We start from the raw sequence: 16,206 nt of genomic DNA, 5'->3' as shown, positions 1-16,206 counted from the left end.
CTCTACCACATTTTCCATTTTGGAAAATTTTTAGTAATCAGTGGAAATGTGGTCGTTTTGCACGGCACGTACGGTTCATTGACCACTGATATTAAACCAGAGCACTGGAGAGGAAGGAAGTTGGTATTAATTTGCGATACCATTAAAGTTCGTTTTATGAATGTATATAATGCTATGTATTGGCCCGTACTCCTCCGTCTAGATGATCATGTTCAGTACGATGAGGCCCACTAGCGACGTCATGAGACCTAGTGGTGATATGTCTAAGATGAAAGAACAAACTGTCCGTAGAGGTACATGATTGTCTGGTGCAGCAGCACTAGCAGCACGGGAAGCCGTCGCACTCGACAAGTTTATCGATAGACTATTGAATTGTGTCGATGAGGACTTCGCCGTTGACGAGGTTCTGGACGTGTCGTAGAAGGATCTCGCAGGAGCCGTCACAATACCGTTAGAGAAGATAGTAGCTGTGTATTGACCTGGGATATTGGAACTCAAAGAACTGACACTTGCTGGATATAATGTAAGTAATGAGTCGTTATATTTCTTGTATGTAGCATAGGGGATATAACCCGATTGAATAGCACGCACAGTAGTGGCCACACCGGAGGTACTTGAGTTTGTAGAGGCACCCTTTGTAGTACTGGTACTACTACTACTGGTACTACTACTACTGCTAATGCCACTAATACTACTGGAGATCTGATCAGGACTATTAGCCTGAGCAAGAGCAACTGTACCACCTTCCAAATCCACTGCTAAGTATGCATTACGCAGGAAGGATTCCCCAAGGACATTGAACCCGATGTAACTGTTGGCATAAAGCTTCAAGAAACATGCTGCTTGACCATCTGAGAAATGTGTGGTTTCATTCACACTGGCATCAAAGGTGGTGCTTAGTAAATGCTGTAAAGGAACCTTTATTGTTACCTCATCAAATGTAAAATCGATATGAGCTCCAACTGTACCGACATCACATCTAACTAACCATCTATCTAGAGATTCAACATAAGTAGCACCGATCTGGATAGCAATTTGAATAATTGTACTTACAGGTAAATAACTACCCACAAAACTAGAATCAATCAATACGGGTTCCAAATAATCCTTGGAGGTCATGTTGAGACTTTCTTTATCAACGTTGGTAATATAGATGGGACCCATTGGTAAAATCGGATACCCTGTACTTGCTACACCTGTACTAGTATCCATAAATGGAATCATATCAAATTGAATAAGATCTTTCGTAAACAATATTGGATCCACTGCACCCAATATCAATCTTCCACTACCATCATTCAACATGTTTCCCGAGATTGAAGTTTGCACAGAAGTAGAATCATTGTTTAACCAAAGTGAATAACTGGCACTATCAATAATATTAGCATCCACTAAACTTTTCATAAAATAAAATTCATCATTATCAAAATTCCTATAGTCAATAGCGTTTCCCGGATATGTGATCAAACCACCAAGCCCTAGGACACCCGAATATAGATTACTCGATTCATTAACATTGAGGAAGTAAGGTTGGGAGATTTTCAAATAACTATTAGAAAATGTCACGTTAGTAGTAGTGTTGTGTATTGATTTTGTGAAAGGACTCACAATAGAGGAATCATCATCTGTTAAGATAGTAATATTAGGGAAAGTTAATACATCACTTACTGCGGTTCCATTAACCTCAATACCTTCAATAAAGTTCAGACTATATGTTTCGCCGGGGTTAATATCTACAGCTGTAGATGATTCATTTCGCAAATATAACGTTGTATCTTCACAATTTGAACGATTACCACATTGACTATCTTCTTCTCCTGATAATACCCAACTATATGGGTTTGCTGTATCCAATGCCAACGTTTGTAATTGTCCAGGTGTACCAAACGTTATATTGATATAATAATAATTGTTATTATTCTTACCGACCAATAAAGTTGGAAACTCTCTGACATCTGATCCGACATTTGTAAGAATTTTATCGTTAGTGAATTTGAAACAATTCGTACTGACAACGAATGTAAGTATACACAGAAGAAACGATCGGCAACTTATCACGTAAGTATTATTTTTATTGTTTCCAGTCATAGTCCAATATGTAAGTTATATTATTTTTTTATTGAACTCTACAAAACCAAAAAGGCAATAAATTTGTACCGTTACTAAAGTATAGATGGTACTCTATTCTATCCGAAGTTAATATGATTATTATAGCAAGTCTTCTAGTGCTACTCATATACCAGATATGTCTAAATAGCGAAAACAGTTTCTTCTTGTTACAATCAATACAGAATACCTTCCAAACACTGTAGAACGTTAGGTTACCTACCACAAATAATTGAACAGAAAGATTAAATATCACTTGATAATATGTAAGATTATACAATTATTAATCTTTTTCTTTTATCAATCAGTAATATATATGCAAGACGTCTATTCTTTTCTCTCTCTTGGCTCTCTCGCTGTATGAATGTATTGAAATGAGCCCTTTCCATATTTATTTTCGATGTTTCGGCGCAGCCAGTCAGAGAGATGCGAAGACAAAAAAATGAGATACGATAGATTGTTTTACCTCAAGAGGGAACAGTTGATCAATTGATAAGTTAATGTAACAGACATTCTTTAATGTTGCTGTTGTGGTGAACAATGTCTCAAATATAGACTGTCTATATGATACATTCATTGTTTAGGAAAGAAACTAGCTGTTCTTGTCTGTTCGGCAAGTAACGGAAGCATACTTGTGATTTTTTTTTATTTTTAGTTGAACATCTCTAGTGAAAACACCAAGACACTCTTAATTTCTGCTATTGCACAGTATAGAAACGACACCACTTAATGAGGCGCAATACCACAAAGAAATAGTATCATTAATACATTTACAGGTGAGTAGGTATGGGGAACCATCACATGATTGACGTCTATACATATATGCATAGATGTAAGTGTAAGTACAAAATAACAAATGATCATTAGATAAGGATGCTGTTTTAAAAATACCAAAAGGTACTAATTTATTATGTACCAAATTAAACAGAATGCTGTGAAAAAAAATTCTGAATTTTCCATTTGGTTGAAATATGCTGAAATGTACTTGATATTAAAAGCACATTTATTATTATTACTGTCATCTCCAAATATTGTTACAGTGAACGGTCAAATGCATCATTTAGAGAAGAAAAAAGTTTAACCACGTTAAGTAGGACGTAATAAAATAAAAATTAAGAATAACAGATTGTTCAATTTTATGTATTCTATTTAATAGAATCGATCAGGTAATTTCCAAAATATATAACTTAAAATATATCTGGCTGAGTAATGAGTTTCTATCACCTTTTAAATTAGAATCAAATCGTTCTACAAGTTTGCGTAAAAAGAAAAATCTCTTACAATTCTAAGAAATGACTAACCAACACTGGTTATTTTATTTTAACGTTTAACAAGAATACTACAACTAACCCTCTTCCAGCAACATCTAAAATTATCAGAAATCAAGAGTGAATTATATCACACTTGATTTCAATATAGATATAGAAATACCTTTATTCACACTTACTTATATGTGCCATCACCAGATATCATTACATCACATGATGGCGCATGGTGTGATCGAGGAAATGAAGATCTTTACAAAATGATATAAAAAGATGTTAAACAGAGGTGCTGTTGTTAAACTGCTAATCTTTTGTGCATAGTAACGTTGGACTATGTAGCTCCAATAAACCCAATGTAGGGGGAACGAATACTACATTATGCAGTATATATCATGTGTTATTATATATACGGCAGTGCGGCACACTCTAAATTCTACTTATATTAGCCACCTTCACCTTCAGATAGGTTAAGCTAATGTTAGCCTTTTTAGTGCTGCTGCTACATATTTAACATTCAACACTTTACTTTAACTCTTTAGCCTTAAGCTGATACTAAACCTCTTATATTAATAATGAAAAAATCCTGTTTCAATTTATCTATGCATGTAAACGTAAGTTTGAAATCGAGAATATACGATTAGTATTCGAGTTGAAATTATCGGACATAGTTATAGATATTCAAATGTATAATCTTGTGGTTTATTTTATGTTATATAAAGTAAGTCTATATAAGGAAGATTGTATATATATAAAGTTAGAATATGTGGTCCTTTTATACTTTTGGAAAAGGAAAACAGTCTACCAAATATTGATAGTATTCTTACTAAACATTCTAGAAACATGTTCTAGACACTTATGAAACAATTAGTAATACTTGCTTACTAATCATTCTTAAAGAATGTTCTAGAATCATATTGAACAGTTAGTAATAATTTCTTACTAAACATAAAATTGTAATAACCAAGTATTGCTACTTTCTATATTATAACAATGCAAGCTTCTGCTCATATTTGAATAGATATTCTAAAAATTTAAAATTTAAAATTTAAAATTTAAAATAATATAAATTCATAGGATAAAAGTTTTGTCAATTTTTTAAAATTTTTCTGCTTTTGTAGCTCAGTCGGAAGAGCGTCAGTCTCATAATCTGAAGGTCGAGAGTTCGAACCTCCCCAAGAGCAATTTTTTTCGCGTATTTCCCAAAAGAGAAGTTGTCACGTGAGTTTCGCATTTTCATAGTCAAAGCAACATATTTTCTTTTTTTTGAAAATTAATGAATTTGATGGTCATTTTTAGATGTTTGAAAAATAGGAAAAATCAATATTACATACAAAGTGTTCAACAAATCAATATCAATTATTAATAAAAAGAATACAATACTCCATCCATCGTTCATTAATCCAATTGATAACGAACATTGTAATAATAATATTTATCAAGTCTATAATTAGATTGAGAAAGAAGTGTAGATTAATTTAGGTAATAAAGATGTCTACCGTTGACAGCATTAATCTCATCGAAACAAGACTTAATGAAGGGAACGCAACTCTTCAAGCAAAATACGCGACCCTATCAGAATTATGTGATATCCTAGATGGTGGGTCCAGAGAGGAATATGAATTGTTTATGAGTAAGATTGTTCCTATCCTCTTATCCAATTTAAATGAAATACCAATATCATTAAACAAAAGCTCCACTGGACATAAATTGAGATACTTTATATTGGATATTTTAAACAGATTTTTAATGGCACAGGCTGCTGATGAGGATGTTCGTAAGATTTTAGATATACTGCTGAAAATATTACCTGAAGAAAATGAAGAGAATGGTGTACTATGTATGAAGATTCTTACTGTATTGTTCAAATCTTACAAAAACATTTTACAAGAGAAAGTTGAGCAATTTATTACCATAATTATCCAATTTTACAAGAATGCACCAGAATTAGTAAAAAATGAGTTTAAATCCAATGAAACCAATGATGGCGTAATTTCAGACGCTGACACAAGTGACCATAATTTATTAGATCCCGATGTTGATGAAGAGAAAAGGGAATCCTCTAAATCCAAAGATGAAATCCAACCCAATGGAATAAGTGATGACTTGGACAACAACCAGGTTTCAAAATTAAGAACCACAATGTTTTCCTTCAAGATTTTGTCAGAGTGCCCTATAACAATGGTCACTTTATATTCTTCATACAAAAACTTAACAAGTTCTTCCTTGCTTGAGTTTACCCCGCTAGTAATGGAGTTATTAAGAACAGAAGTTGAACAACAGAAAGAAGCACGTAAAAAGGCTGAAGCAGATGGTAAAAGATTAACATCCGTATCTTCAGATATTAAGAATAGAATAACTTACAGCGAATTAATTCTTGCACAGATTAAAGCAACTTCCTTCTTAGCCTATGTTTTCATTAGAGGATATGCTTCTGATTATTTAAATGAGAACGCTGAGCTGGTTCCAGATTTAATAGTCAGACTGCTACAAGATTGTCCATCGGAATTATCATCAGCTAGGAAAGAATTGCTTCATGCTACCAGGCATATTTTATCGACAAATTATAAATCTTTGTTTTTAAAGAAGCTGGATTATTTATTTGATGAAGATGTCTTGATTGGTCATGGGTTTACCACACATGAGGTGCTAAGACCTCTGGCTTATAGTACTGTTGCCGATTTTATCCACAATATTAGATCAGAATTGCAATTATACGACATTGAACGAACGATTAAAGTGTACACTGGTTATTTATTAGATGAGTCATTGGCCTTAACTGTCCAAATTATGAGTGCCAAATTGCTACTGAATCTAGTAGAAAGAATCCTAAAATTGGGTAAAGAAGAACCAACAGACGCCCCAAAAGCAAAGAAACTACTAATGGTCATTATTGATGCTTATACAAAGAGATTCAAGATGTTGAATAGACAGTATGGTTCAATTATGCAACACCATAGAGTATATACTAAAAATAAATTAGAAAAAGTTAAAGTAGCCCAGCAGTCGCTAAAAACCGAAGATATTAATCCCGATGCCCTAATGAAGGATATTTTTGGTGATTCAACAGACAAGTTAATGAATACAACTGAGCCAAATGTCGAAACTAATTCCGAGATCCTTAAAGTAAACCAGGATAAGGAGGATGATACCAACATGGAAATTGACGAGAATACAGTAGAGACGTCAGAAATTGTTTTAGATATTTATAACATAAATGAGTATTATCCGATACTTCTAGCCCCTGTATCAAACGGTGATCCAATAAAAGATGCATTTTATCTATACCGTACATTAATGTCCTTCTTGAAGACCATAATCCATGATCTAAAGGTATTTAATCCACCACATAATGACTATACTGCAGCCCACGCTAAACTATGGACTTCTGTTTCTAGAGGGTTTTATTATGAAGAAGTTTTAATGTTTAGAGAACTATTTCATGAATGTGTTGTTGGCCTGAAGTTTTTTGCAAGTACAAATGAAAAATCTATCGTACATCCTAAAAAACATTTTGATATTGCCATGCCCAGCCTTCCTGTCTCTGCTACAAAAGACGGGCGCGAATTAATGGATTATTTAGCATTTATGTTTTTGCAAATGGATAGTTCAACGTTCAACGAGATTATTGAATCTGAAATTGATTTTATCTATGAACGTATGTTAGAAGATTCCGCCTTACTACATATTGCTCAATCATTCTTAACAAATGAACTAACTTCACCAAATTTTGCCAGTATAATACTTAGATTTTTGAAATCAAAATTGAAAGATCTCGGAAATGTCGATTTTAACGAGTCAAATATCCTTATACGTTTATTTAAATTATCATTCATGTCTGTCAACCTATTTCCAAACACTAATGAACTTGTATTATTACCACACTTAAATGATTTAATTCTGGACTCGTTAAAATATTCAACAACAACGAAGGAACCACTAGTATATTTTTACCTCATTCGAACTCTATTCAGAAGTATAGGTGGTGGTAGATTTGAAAATCTATATAGATCCATTAAGCCGATATTACAAGTTTTACTCCAGTCTCTAAACGAAATGATACCCACAGCAAGGTATCCACACGAGAGAGAATTATATGTGGAATTGTGCATAACAGTACCTGTAAGATTAAGTGTCCTTGCTCCATATCTACCATTCCTAATGAAACCGTTAGTATTTGCGCTACAAGGACATGCAGAACTAATTTCTCAAGGTCTAAGAACCCTAGAACTGTGTATTGATAATTTAACCGCTGAATACTTTGACCCAATAATTGAACCCGTCATTGAAGATGTAACGAAGGCCCTCTTTAAGCTGTTGAAACCACAACCTTACAATCATACCATTAGCCACACTACAGTTAAAATTCTAAGTAAGCTTGGTGGTAGAAATCGTCGTTTCCTAAGAGCTCCACATGATTTGAAAGAAGGAAACGAATTGGACTTAGAGATAAGCGCATTATTTAAAGTCAATGGCTTGACTGAAGAAATTCCACTATCTGTTACACCTGCTATTAAAACAGCTCTAGATACTCTAGAAAATTATAAATCAAGTGTTGACTATAAAAGGAGTGCGTTTAATTATATATCGAATGTTTTATTATTATTCATTAAACCCTCAACCGATTTTCCAGAATCTTATGTTAGCGACATCAAGGAAGCTTCAAGAATTTATCAAATAGAGAAGTTTAAAGTTCCAGCAGATTATAATACTTATCCTATTGTTGACCGAAACATGTTCTCCAAACAAGAGGAATTGGTTGTTAAACTTCTAGAAGCATTATTTTTGGCTACATCAATAGAGGAGTTAAGAGAAGAAGCTACTACTATTATTAATCACGTTGTGGACCATTTTTGCTTATTACAAGTCAACAACACATTACTTAGAAAAAGATACATCAGTAATACATTTAACATTGACATAAAGCTCCCAAATTTATCGTTTAATAGCAATATTCTTGTCACTGCAATGTCTACAGCTTTATCATGTTATATGCTACCTGTTAGGGAAGCTACTATAAATGGAATCAAAAGAATCAACGAAAGGTGTATGATAATTTATGAGGAAAAATCTGTATTTCAATTTTCTCTACTATACGATTTAATGAAGCAATTTATGCATGATTGTTATAAGGAGAAATTTTACGAAAAAGAAGCTGGTATACTTGGTATAAAAACACTTATTGAAGATACATGTGTGTCAACAGATGTGCTGAAAAAACTCCAACCAGATTTAGTAGCGGGATTTTTATTTGTACTAAAAGACACACCAGTTGGCGCCCCTGTGACTATTACTAAGGGTGCTGAGAATCTGTTGAATCAAGTATTAGTGTTGACATTTGATAATGTTACCGAGGCAGATCTTGAGTTGAAAGGTATCCAACATACCTTAACTGATATTGTCTGCGAATTAGGAAATCCACATGAAAAAGTTAGACAAATCTGCCAATCGAACCTTACAGTCATAAGTGAAAAAACTAATATCCCTATTGTAAAACTAATGGATAAGTCCAAAAATTTCTTACTTTCACCCATTTTTGCTAAACCACTGAGGGCACTTTCGTTCACAATGCAAATTGGGAACATTGATGCCGTTACTTATTGCTTAGGTCTTCCAGATACATTTTTAACATTCAACGAAGAATTATTTAGGCTCCTACAGGAGGTTATCGTTTTAGCAGATGCAGAAGATGAATCATTATCTACCATTCAAAGGGCAACAGAATACGGAACTTCTGAGCAATTAGTTAAATTAAGAATAGCATGTATTAAGCTACTGATTTTAGCATTAAAAAATGAAGAATTTGCCACTGCTCAACAGGGTAATATTAGGATCAGAATATTAGCCGTTTTCTTCAAAACAATGCTTAAAACATCACCTGAAATCATTGATACCACATATGAAGCCTTAAAAGAGGCTCTAGCTGAAAACTCGAGGCTACCTAAGGAATTGTTACAAAATGGTCTGAAACCAATGCTAATGAATTTATCTGACCACCAGAAACTGACAGAATCTGGACTATATGCATTATCAAAGCTATTGGAACTTTTAATCGCATACTTTAAGGTGGAGATTGGTAAAAAGTTACTAGATCATTTAGGAGCATGGTGTACATTTGAAGTACTGGATAATATATTCGGTCTTGATATAATAAATCAAACTCCAACAAAAATTATTTCTAGTATTATAAACATCTTTCATCTTTTACCACCTAGGGCAGATATGTTTTTGAATGACCTTATGGTTAAAGTACTATTTTTGGAGAGAAAACTGAGATGCCATTTAGATTCACCCTTCAGAACTCCTTTAGCGAAGTACCTGAATAGATTCCATAGTAATGTTATAGAATATTTCAAACGTAACCTGGCTCCTAGACAGCTGACACTATTCATGTGCAGTATTATTAAAAGAACAGAGGCTAAAGATTTGGCTGCTGATTTTGAAAATGAAATGCTAAACTTCTACAACTATTATATTGAGAATATACCATCTAATGAGGTGAGGGTTGTTAGTTTCTTTGCTAATATGATTGACTTATTCAATACTATGATTCAGATTAAGGGAATAGAATGGCTGAGGGATCAGGAAGAAATGATTTTAAAGTTACAATCTATGCTTACTCTTACACTAGAACTGATCAAGAAAAGATCCTTCTACATTGATGGGTTACAATTAAGCCAAGCAATTGAAAAGTATGAGAACATACATCTGCAATATATCAAATTTCATCCTGAAAAAACTACATTATTATTTGAATTCATCCAATACACGTACACAGAGGATATTTTACTATCACATCAAATCGAGGATTATGTATTTTCCCAGATTGTTAAAAATGAAGATACAGAATACCAAAATACTAGTATACAAGATGCATTAACGTTTGCCTTAGACAGTAGCAACCTAAAGACCCGTATCTTCTTGTTTAAAAAAGTTATAAATGCTAGCTTAATATTTGACGCTGTGTCAAACGGTTCATTGGATAGATTGATCGGTAATAATAGTAGCTCTAAACTCATCAAGTATGTTGCGACTCACGTTTGGAAAAGTAGTAATGAGAACTTATTCTCAAATGTTGCAGGTGAATTAGATGGTTTCAGGTTTGAATTACTTCAATTATCATCGATATTTATGAAATGGAAACCAACCGCGTTAGACGAATATAAAAAAGATTTTATCAAGTTTAATTGGCATTTCATTAAATTAGAGGATACGCTCTTGAAACAAGCTGCATATCTCGTAACCTCTTTTATTATCAAGGAATATGATTTCCCATTAAATGTCGTGGTACAGATTTTTGTCGCTTTATTAAGGAGCCCTCAGACTGAAGCCCGTTTCCTAGTTAGCCAATCCCTAGATATGTTGGCTCCAGTGATACATAAGAAAACTATAACCACAGATACACCAAATGACTGGGTAAGCTGGGTAAAAAGAGTAATGTTCGAAAATTCTTCGAACCAAAACAGCACTTTATATCAGTTTGTGATTAATCATCCTGATCTATTCTTCAAGTCACGTCACTTATTTATATCAAATATTGTTCATCGCATGAATAAAGTAACCTTTATGCATAACGTTAATCCAGATACTCAAATATTATCAATCGATCTCGCTTCACTTATATTAAAATGGGAAGAAATGGATTTAGTTTCTCACAAGAAAACAAGTGTGGATGCAGATGGTGACATTGATATGGATAATAGTACTGTTGCAGAAAGTGTAAGTACTATGGTTACACCGGTAACTCCTCGAAGTTCCATTAGTTTGAATCTACGCGAGACCTGTATATCTTTCCTTATCCGTTATATTTGTGCAAGCGACCATAGGGCGATAGACAATGAACTTGGGGTCAGAGCCATTAACATTCTTTCAACGTTATTATCGGAAAACTACTGGTCTGACGTCAATGTCAAATTATCTTATTTTGAAAAGTACTTATCGAATGTAGACTCAGGCGCTGAAAACACCGTATACTATTGCATCAATACATTGGATGTTCTGTATATATTTTTCAACAATAAACCTAATGAATGGGTTATTGAAAATTTGACAACAATACAATCGCTGCTAGATAAATCAATTAAGTCAAATCATCATGATATCCAAGAAACATTGGTCAAAGTACTCAATTCGATTTTGAAAACAATTAAGGAAGAGAATACGTTATCCAATTCAGAGGAGGAGAATCCATCGTCAGAATTCATAAAATATTTAGTATCTGTGATTAATCAAGATTTACAAGGTGCATCAACAATAGCAGCTGGTGTTACACTAGCGTGGACACTGTTTGTGAATTTCCCTGAACGCGTTGATCCATTATTGAATTCGCTGATGAAGTCATTCAACAAGCTTTGTAAGGATCATTTGAGTACATCGCAACCGAAGGACGCCGTTACAATGGAAGAAGCAAAAATCACAACTAAATTACTCGAGAAATTACTATGCTTACTATCAATGAAAATTGCATCTTTGGGAGATACACGCCGCCCCTTCTTGTCAACAATTGCTCTACTTATCGATCGTTCAATGGATCAACGTTTCCTAAAGAAAATAGTATGTCTATCCCGGACATGGGTTTTCAACAATGAGGTATTCCCTACAATTAAAGAAAAAGCTGCTATATTGACAAAAATGCTAGCCTTCGAAGTGAGAGGGGAACCTTCCCTTTCTACTTTAGTATATGAGATAGTATTAGAACTATTTGAGAACAAACAATTCAATAATACTGAAATTACTGTGAGAATGGAACAACCTTTCCTCGTTGGTACAAAGACTCAAAATATCGAAATTAGACGGAAATTTATGAAAATTTTGGAAGGAAGTTTAGAAAAGGATATAAAAGAACGTCTTTACTACGTTATACGAGACCAGAATTGGGAATTCATTGCTGATTATTCATGGCTGAACCAGGCTTTACAATTATTGTATGGTGCATTTGACGAAAATCATAATTTAACTTTGATTAACACATTTGAAATATCATCACCAAAACAGTTACACGAATTTTTACCAGAAGATACGAAACCTGCTGATTTAACAATTCCAAATGAAAGTGATTCAAAACTAATCAAATTTATTAATGAACATACCTCTGCCTTGTCGAAATTATGTGATGTCTCAGCTGGTGACATATTTAAACCAATGGTTGAATTATTTTACGAAGATCCAAACGCTATTCAGAAGGCTTGGGTAAATATATTCCCTCAGATTTATAAATGTATTCCACGTAACGAACAATACGGATTTGTCCGCTCATTGATAACTTTGCTTTCCAAACCATACCATTCCAGACAAATGTTTAATAAACCAAATGTTATTTCAGTATTATTAACGTCAATCAGCGATATCGATAGCTTAGAAATTCCACCTCATCTTGTCAAATACCTAGCAATGTCTTATAATTCATGGTACCAGTCATTGAAGATTTTGGAATCTATTCAAGAAAATAATTCAATTGACAACTCTAAGATTATCGAGGCCAACAATGACGCGTTATTAGAGCTATACCACAATCTACAAGAGGATGATATGTTCTACGGTCTATGGAGAAGGCGTGCAAAATATAACGAAACTAACGTTGCGCTATCCTATGAGCAAATCGGTTTATGGGATAAAGCTGAACAGTTATATGAAGTTGCGCAAGTGAAAGCACGTAGTGGTACTCTACCTTATTCTGAATCGGAATATGCCCTATGGGAAGATAACTGGATTTTATGTGCTGAAAAATTACAACAGTGGGATATACTAACAGAATTGGCTAAACATGAAGGATTTACGGATCTATTATTAGAGTGTGGTTGGAGAGTTGCCGATTGGAAATCTGATAGAGAGGCACTCGAACAATCTGTGAAAAGTGTAATGGATATCCCAACACCAAGAAGACAAATGTTTGAAACGTTTTTAGCCTTACAGAATTTTGCTGATACTGGTAAGGGTGATCAAGATATTAGAAGACTATGCGACGAAGGAATTCAGTTAAGCTTACACAAATGGGTTTCTCTTCCTGACCGCTATACAAACGCACATAAATGGTTATTGCATGGTTTTCAACAATATCTCGAATTTTTAGAAGCGACCCATGTTTATACTATTCTTCATTCAACTACTGCCCAAAATATTGATTCTAAGGCTCAAGAAGTGAAGCGTGTCTTCCAGGCTTGGAGGGATCGTCTACCTAACATATGGGATGATATTGATCTATGGAACGATCTTGTTACTTGGAGACAACACGTTTTTCAGGTTATCAACAACGCCTACTTGCCATTAATCCCTTCACTACAACAAAACAACAATAACAATATAATAAACACTCACGCCTACAGAGGTTACCATGAATTAGCTTGGATAATCAATCGTTTTTCTCATGTTGCACGGAAGCATGACATGCCAGAAGTGTGTATAAGTCAACTTGCAAGAATTTATACTCTACCAAATATTGAGATACAAGAAGCATTTTTGAAACTACGTGAACAAGCTAAATGCCACTACCAAAATATGAATGAATTGACCACTGGCCTTGATGTTATTAGTAACACAAACTTAGTTTACTTTGGTACTGGCCAAAAAGCAGAATTTTTTACATTAAAGGGTATGTTTTTATCCAAATTAAGGGCATATGATGAAGCCAACCAGGCATTCGCAACAGCAGTACAGATTGATTTAAATTTAGCAAAAGCATGGGCCCAATGGGGTTATTTCAATGACAACAGGCTATCTGAAGAACCCAATAATATTAGTTACGCTAGTAATGCTCTAAGTTGTTATTTACAAGCTGCAGGTTTGTACAAGAATGATAAGACAAGAAATCTCCTATGCCGTATCCTATGGCTAATAAGTATCGATGATGCATCTAATTCATTAACAAATGCATTTGATTCCTTTAGGGGTGAGGTTCCAGTATGGTACTGGATAACATTTATACCACAATTGTTGACGTCCTTATCTCACAAAGAGGCTAGTATGGTTCGCCAAATTTTAATTAGAATCGCAAAAAGCTATCCTCAGGCACTACATTTCCAATTACGTACTACTCGTGAAGATTTTGCAGTTATCCAGAGACGTACAATGGCAGTTTTGGGTGAGAAAGGTGAGGCAAACAATTCTCAGGAAAATGCAGCCCAACGTCAACCCTGGGAACACCTACAGGAGTTGAGCAATATTTTAAAGACAGCATATCCATTGCTTGCGTTATCATTGGAATCTCTAGTAGCTCAAATAAATGAAAGGTTCAAGACAAGTCCCGATGAAGATTTATTCAGATTGATTAATGTTTTATTAATTGACGGTACTTTTAACTATGGACGTTTACCTTTACCTCGTGCTAATTCTCAATTACCTTCTAGTACAGAAACAAACCTCGTAAGGCTATCCGAGACATTATTAGATCCCCATATTAGACCAAAATTTAATACTGATTTTATAGATAGCAAACCTGATTTTGAAACTTATATCAAGAGACTACGTTATTGGCGTAGAAGATTAGAAAATAAATTAGATCGGACACCTAAGGTGGAATATTTGGAAAGAGTGTGTCCTAACTTGAGTAGTTTCCATCATCAAAAGTTTGAGGACATCGAAATACCTGGTCAATACTTATTAAACCATGACAGTAATGTCCACTTCATTAAAATCTCTAAATTTTTGCCAGCCGTTGATTTTGTACGTAGTACACTAGTTTCGTATAGGAGAATCAATATACGTGGTCACGACGGTAGTATCCATTCATTTGCTGTGCAATCACCAGCTGCTAGACACTCGAGACGTGAGGAAAGAATGTTCCAATTATACAGATTGTTGAATAAGCTTCTGGATAAGCATGTACAGTCAAAACGTCGGAATTTACAATTCACTTTACCAATTGCAATTCCTTTGTCGCCACAAGTTCGTATTATGAATGACAAATCATCATATGTGACATTACATCAAATGTATGATGAATATTGTATGAAAGCTAATATTAATCCCGATGAGATCCAGCAGTTCGTGAATGATCAATTAAATATTGCACATGATAAGTCGCTACCACCTCCTGATATTACACTAGTCAAAATGGAAATATTTAGTTCCATTCATTCTATGTTTTTGCCTACAACTGTTCTAAAAGACAGCTTTTGTGCACTGTACCCAGAGTTTGAAGATTTCTGGCTCTTCCGTAAACAATTTACATCCAGCTATGGTACAGTCACTTTTATGACTTATATGATGATGATCAATAACCGTACTCCAAGCAAAATATTTGTTGATAAACAGTCTGGTGATGTATTTACTTTAGAAATGTTACCGTCAAGATATCCATTCGAGAGGGTCAAACCACTATTCAAGAATTTGGAATTGAACTTACCTCCTGATGCACCAATATTCCACAACAACGAACCGGTGCCTTTCAGATTAACTCCTAACATACAGAAATTAATTGGGGATTCTGCCCTTGAAGGTATTTTTGCCGTCGACATATTTACAATATCAAGAGCATTATTAGATCCAGAGAATGAATTAAATAGTTACTTGACGTTATTTATTCGTGATGAAATTATTTCATGGTATAGCAACATGCACAGACCAATAGTTGAAAATCCACAATTACGTGAAATGATACAGTCTAATGTCGATTTGATAATTAAGAGAGTTTCTCAGCTTGGTCACTTAAGCTCCACTCCTACAGTTACAACCCAATTTGTTCTAGATTGCATCAGTGCCGCTGTGAACCCTAGAAATTTGGCTGGAACAAACATCAGTTACATGGCGTGGTTCTAGTTGTTCCATACTTAACGTACGATTTTACCACTCCACTTTACTGTTTTCACCTATTGTATTAACACGCTTAGAACCGGAATTTTAT

General features: G+C 34.3%; 2 protein-coding genes and 1 non-coding gene across 3 annotated transcripts; 2 read left to right on the top strand and 1 right to left on the bottom strand.

Annotated features, from left to right (window-relative positions):
• Positions 1-198: 198 nt before the first annotated feature.
• YPS7 (putative aspartic endopeptidase) lies at positions 199-2,088 on the bottom strand (the record flags this gene model as incomplete). Its single annotated transcript, XM_041549685.1, has 1 exon — positions 199-2,088. The coding sequence occupies one exon, from the start codon at positions 2,086-2,088 to the stop codon at positions 199-201; it is 1,890 nt and encodes a 629-aa protein (XP_041405619.1).
• Positions 2,089-4,479: 2,391 nt separating this feature from the next.
• On the top strand, positions 4,480-4,552 carry KABA2_03S05082. The gene has a single exon. It is a non-coding gene; the product is annotated as a tRNA-Met (tRNA).
• A 307-nt stretch (positions 4,553-4,859) lies between these two features.
• TRA1 (histone acetyltransferase TRA1) lies at positions 4,860-16,121 on the top strand (the record flags this gene model as incomplete). The annotated part of the gene is made up of 1 exon (XM_041549684.1): positions 4,860-16,121. One exon carries the CDS (start codon positions 4,860-4,862, stop codon positions 16,119-16,121), a length of 11,262 nt encoding a protein of 3,753 aa, XP_041405618.1.
• Positions 16,122-16,206: the final 85 nt, after the last annotated feature.

The sequence above is a fragment of the Maudiozyma barnettii genome (assembly GCF_903064755.1).
Source record: "Maudiozyma barnettii strain CLIB 1767 genome assembly, contig: KABA2_03, whole genome shotgun sequence".
Lineage (NCBI taxonomy): Eukaryota > Fungi > Ascomycota > Saccharomycetes > Saccharomycetales > Saccharomycetaceae > Maudiozyma > Maudiozyma barnettii.
Note: the sequence above shows the minus strand (reverse complement) of the source record. Positions and strands in the feature narration are given on the sequence as shown.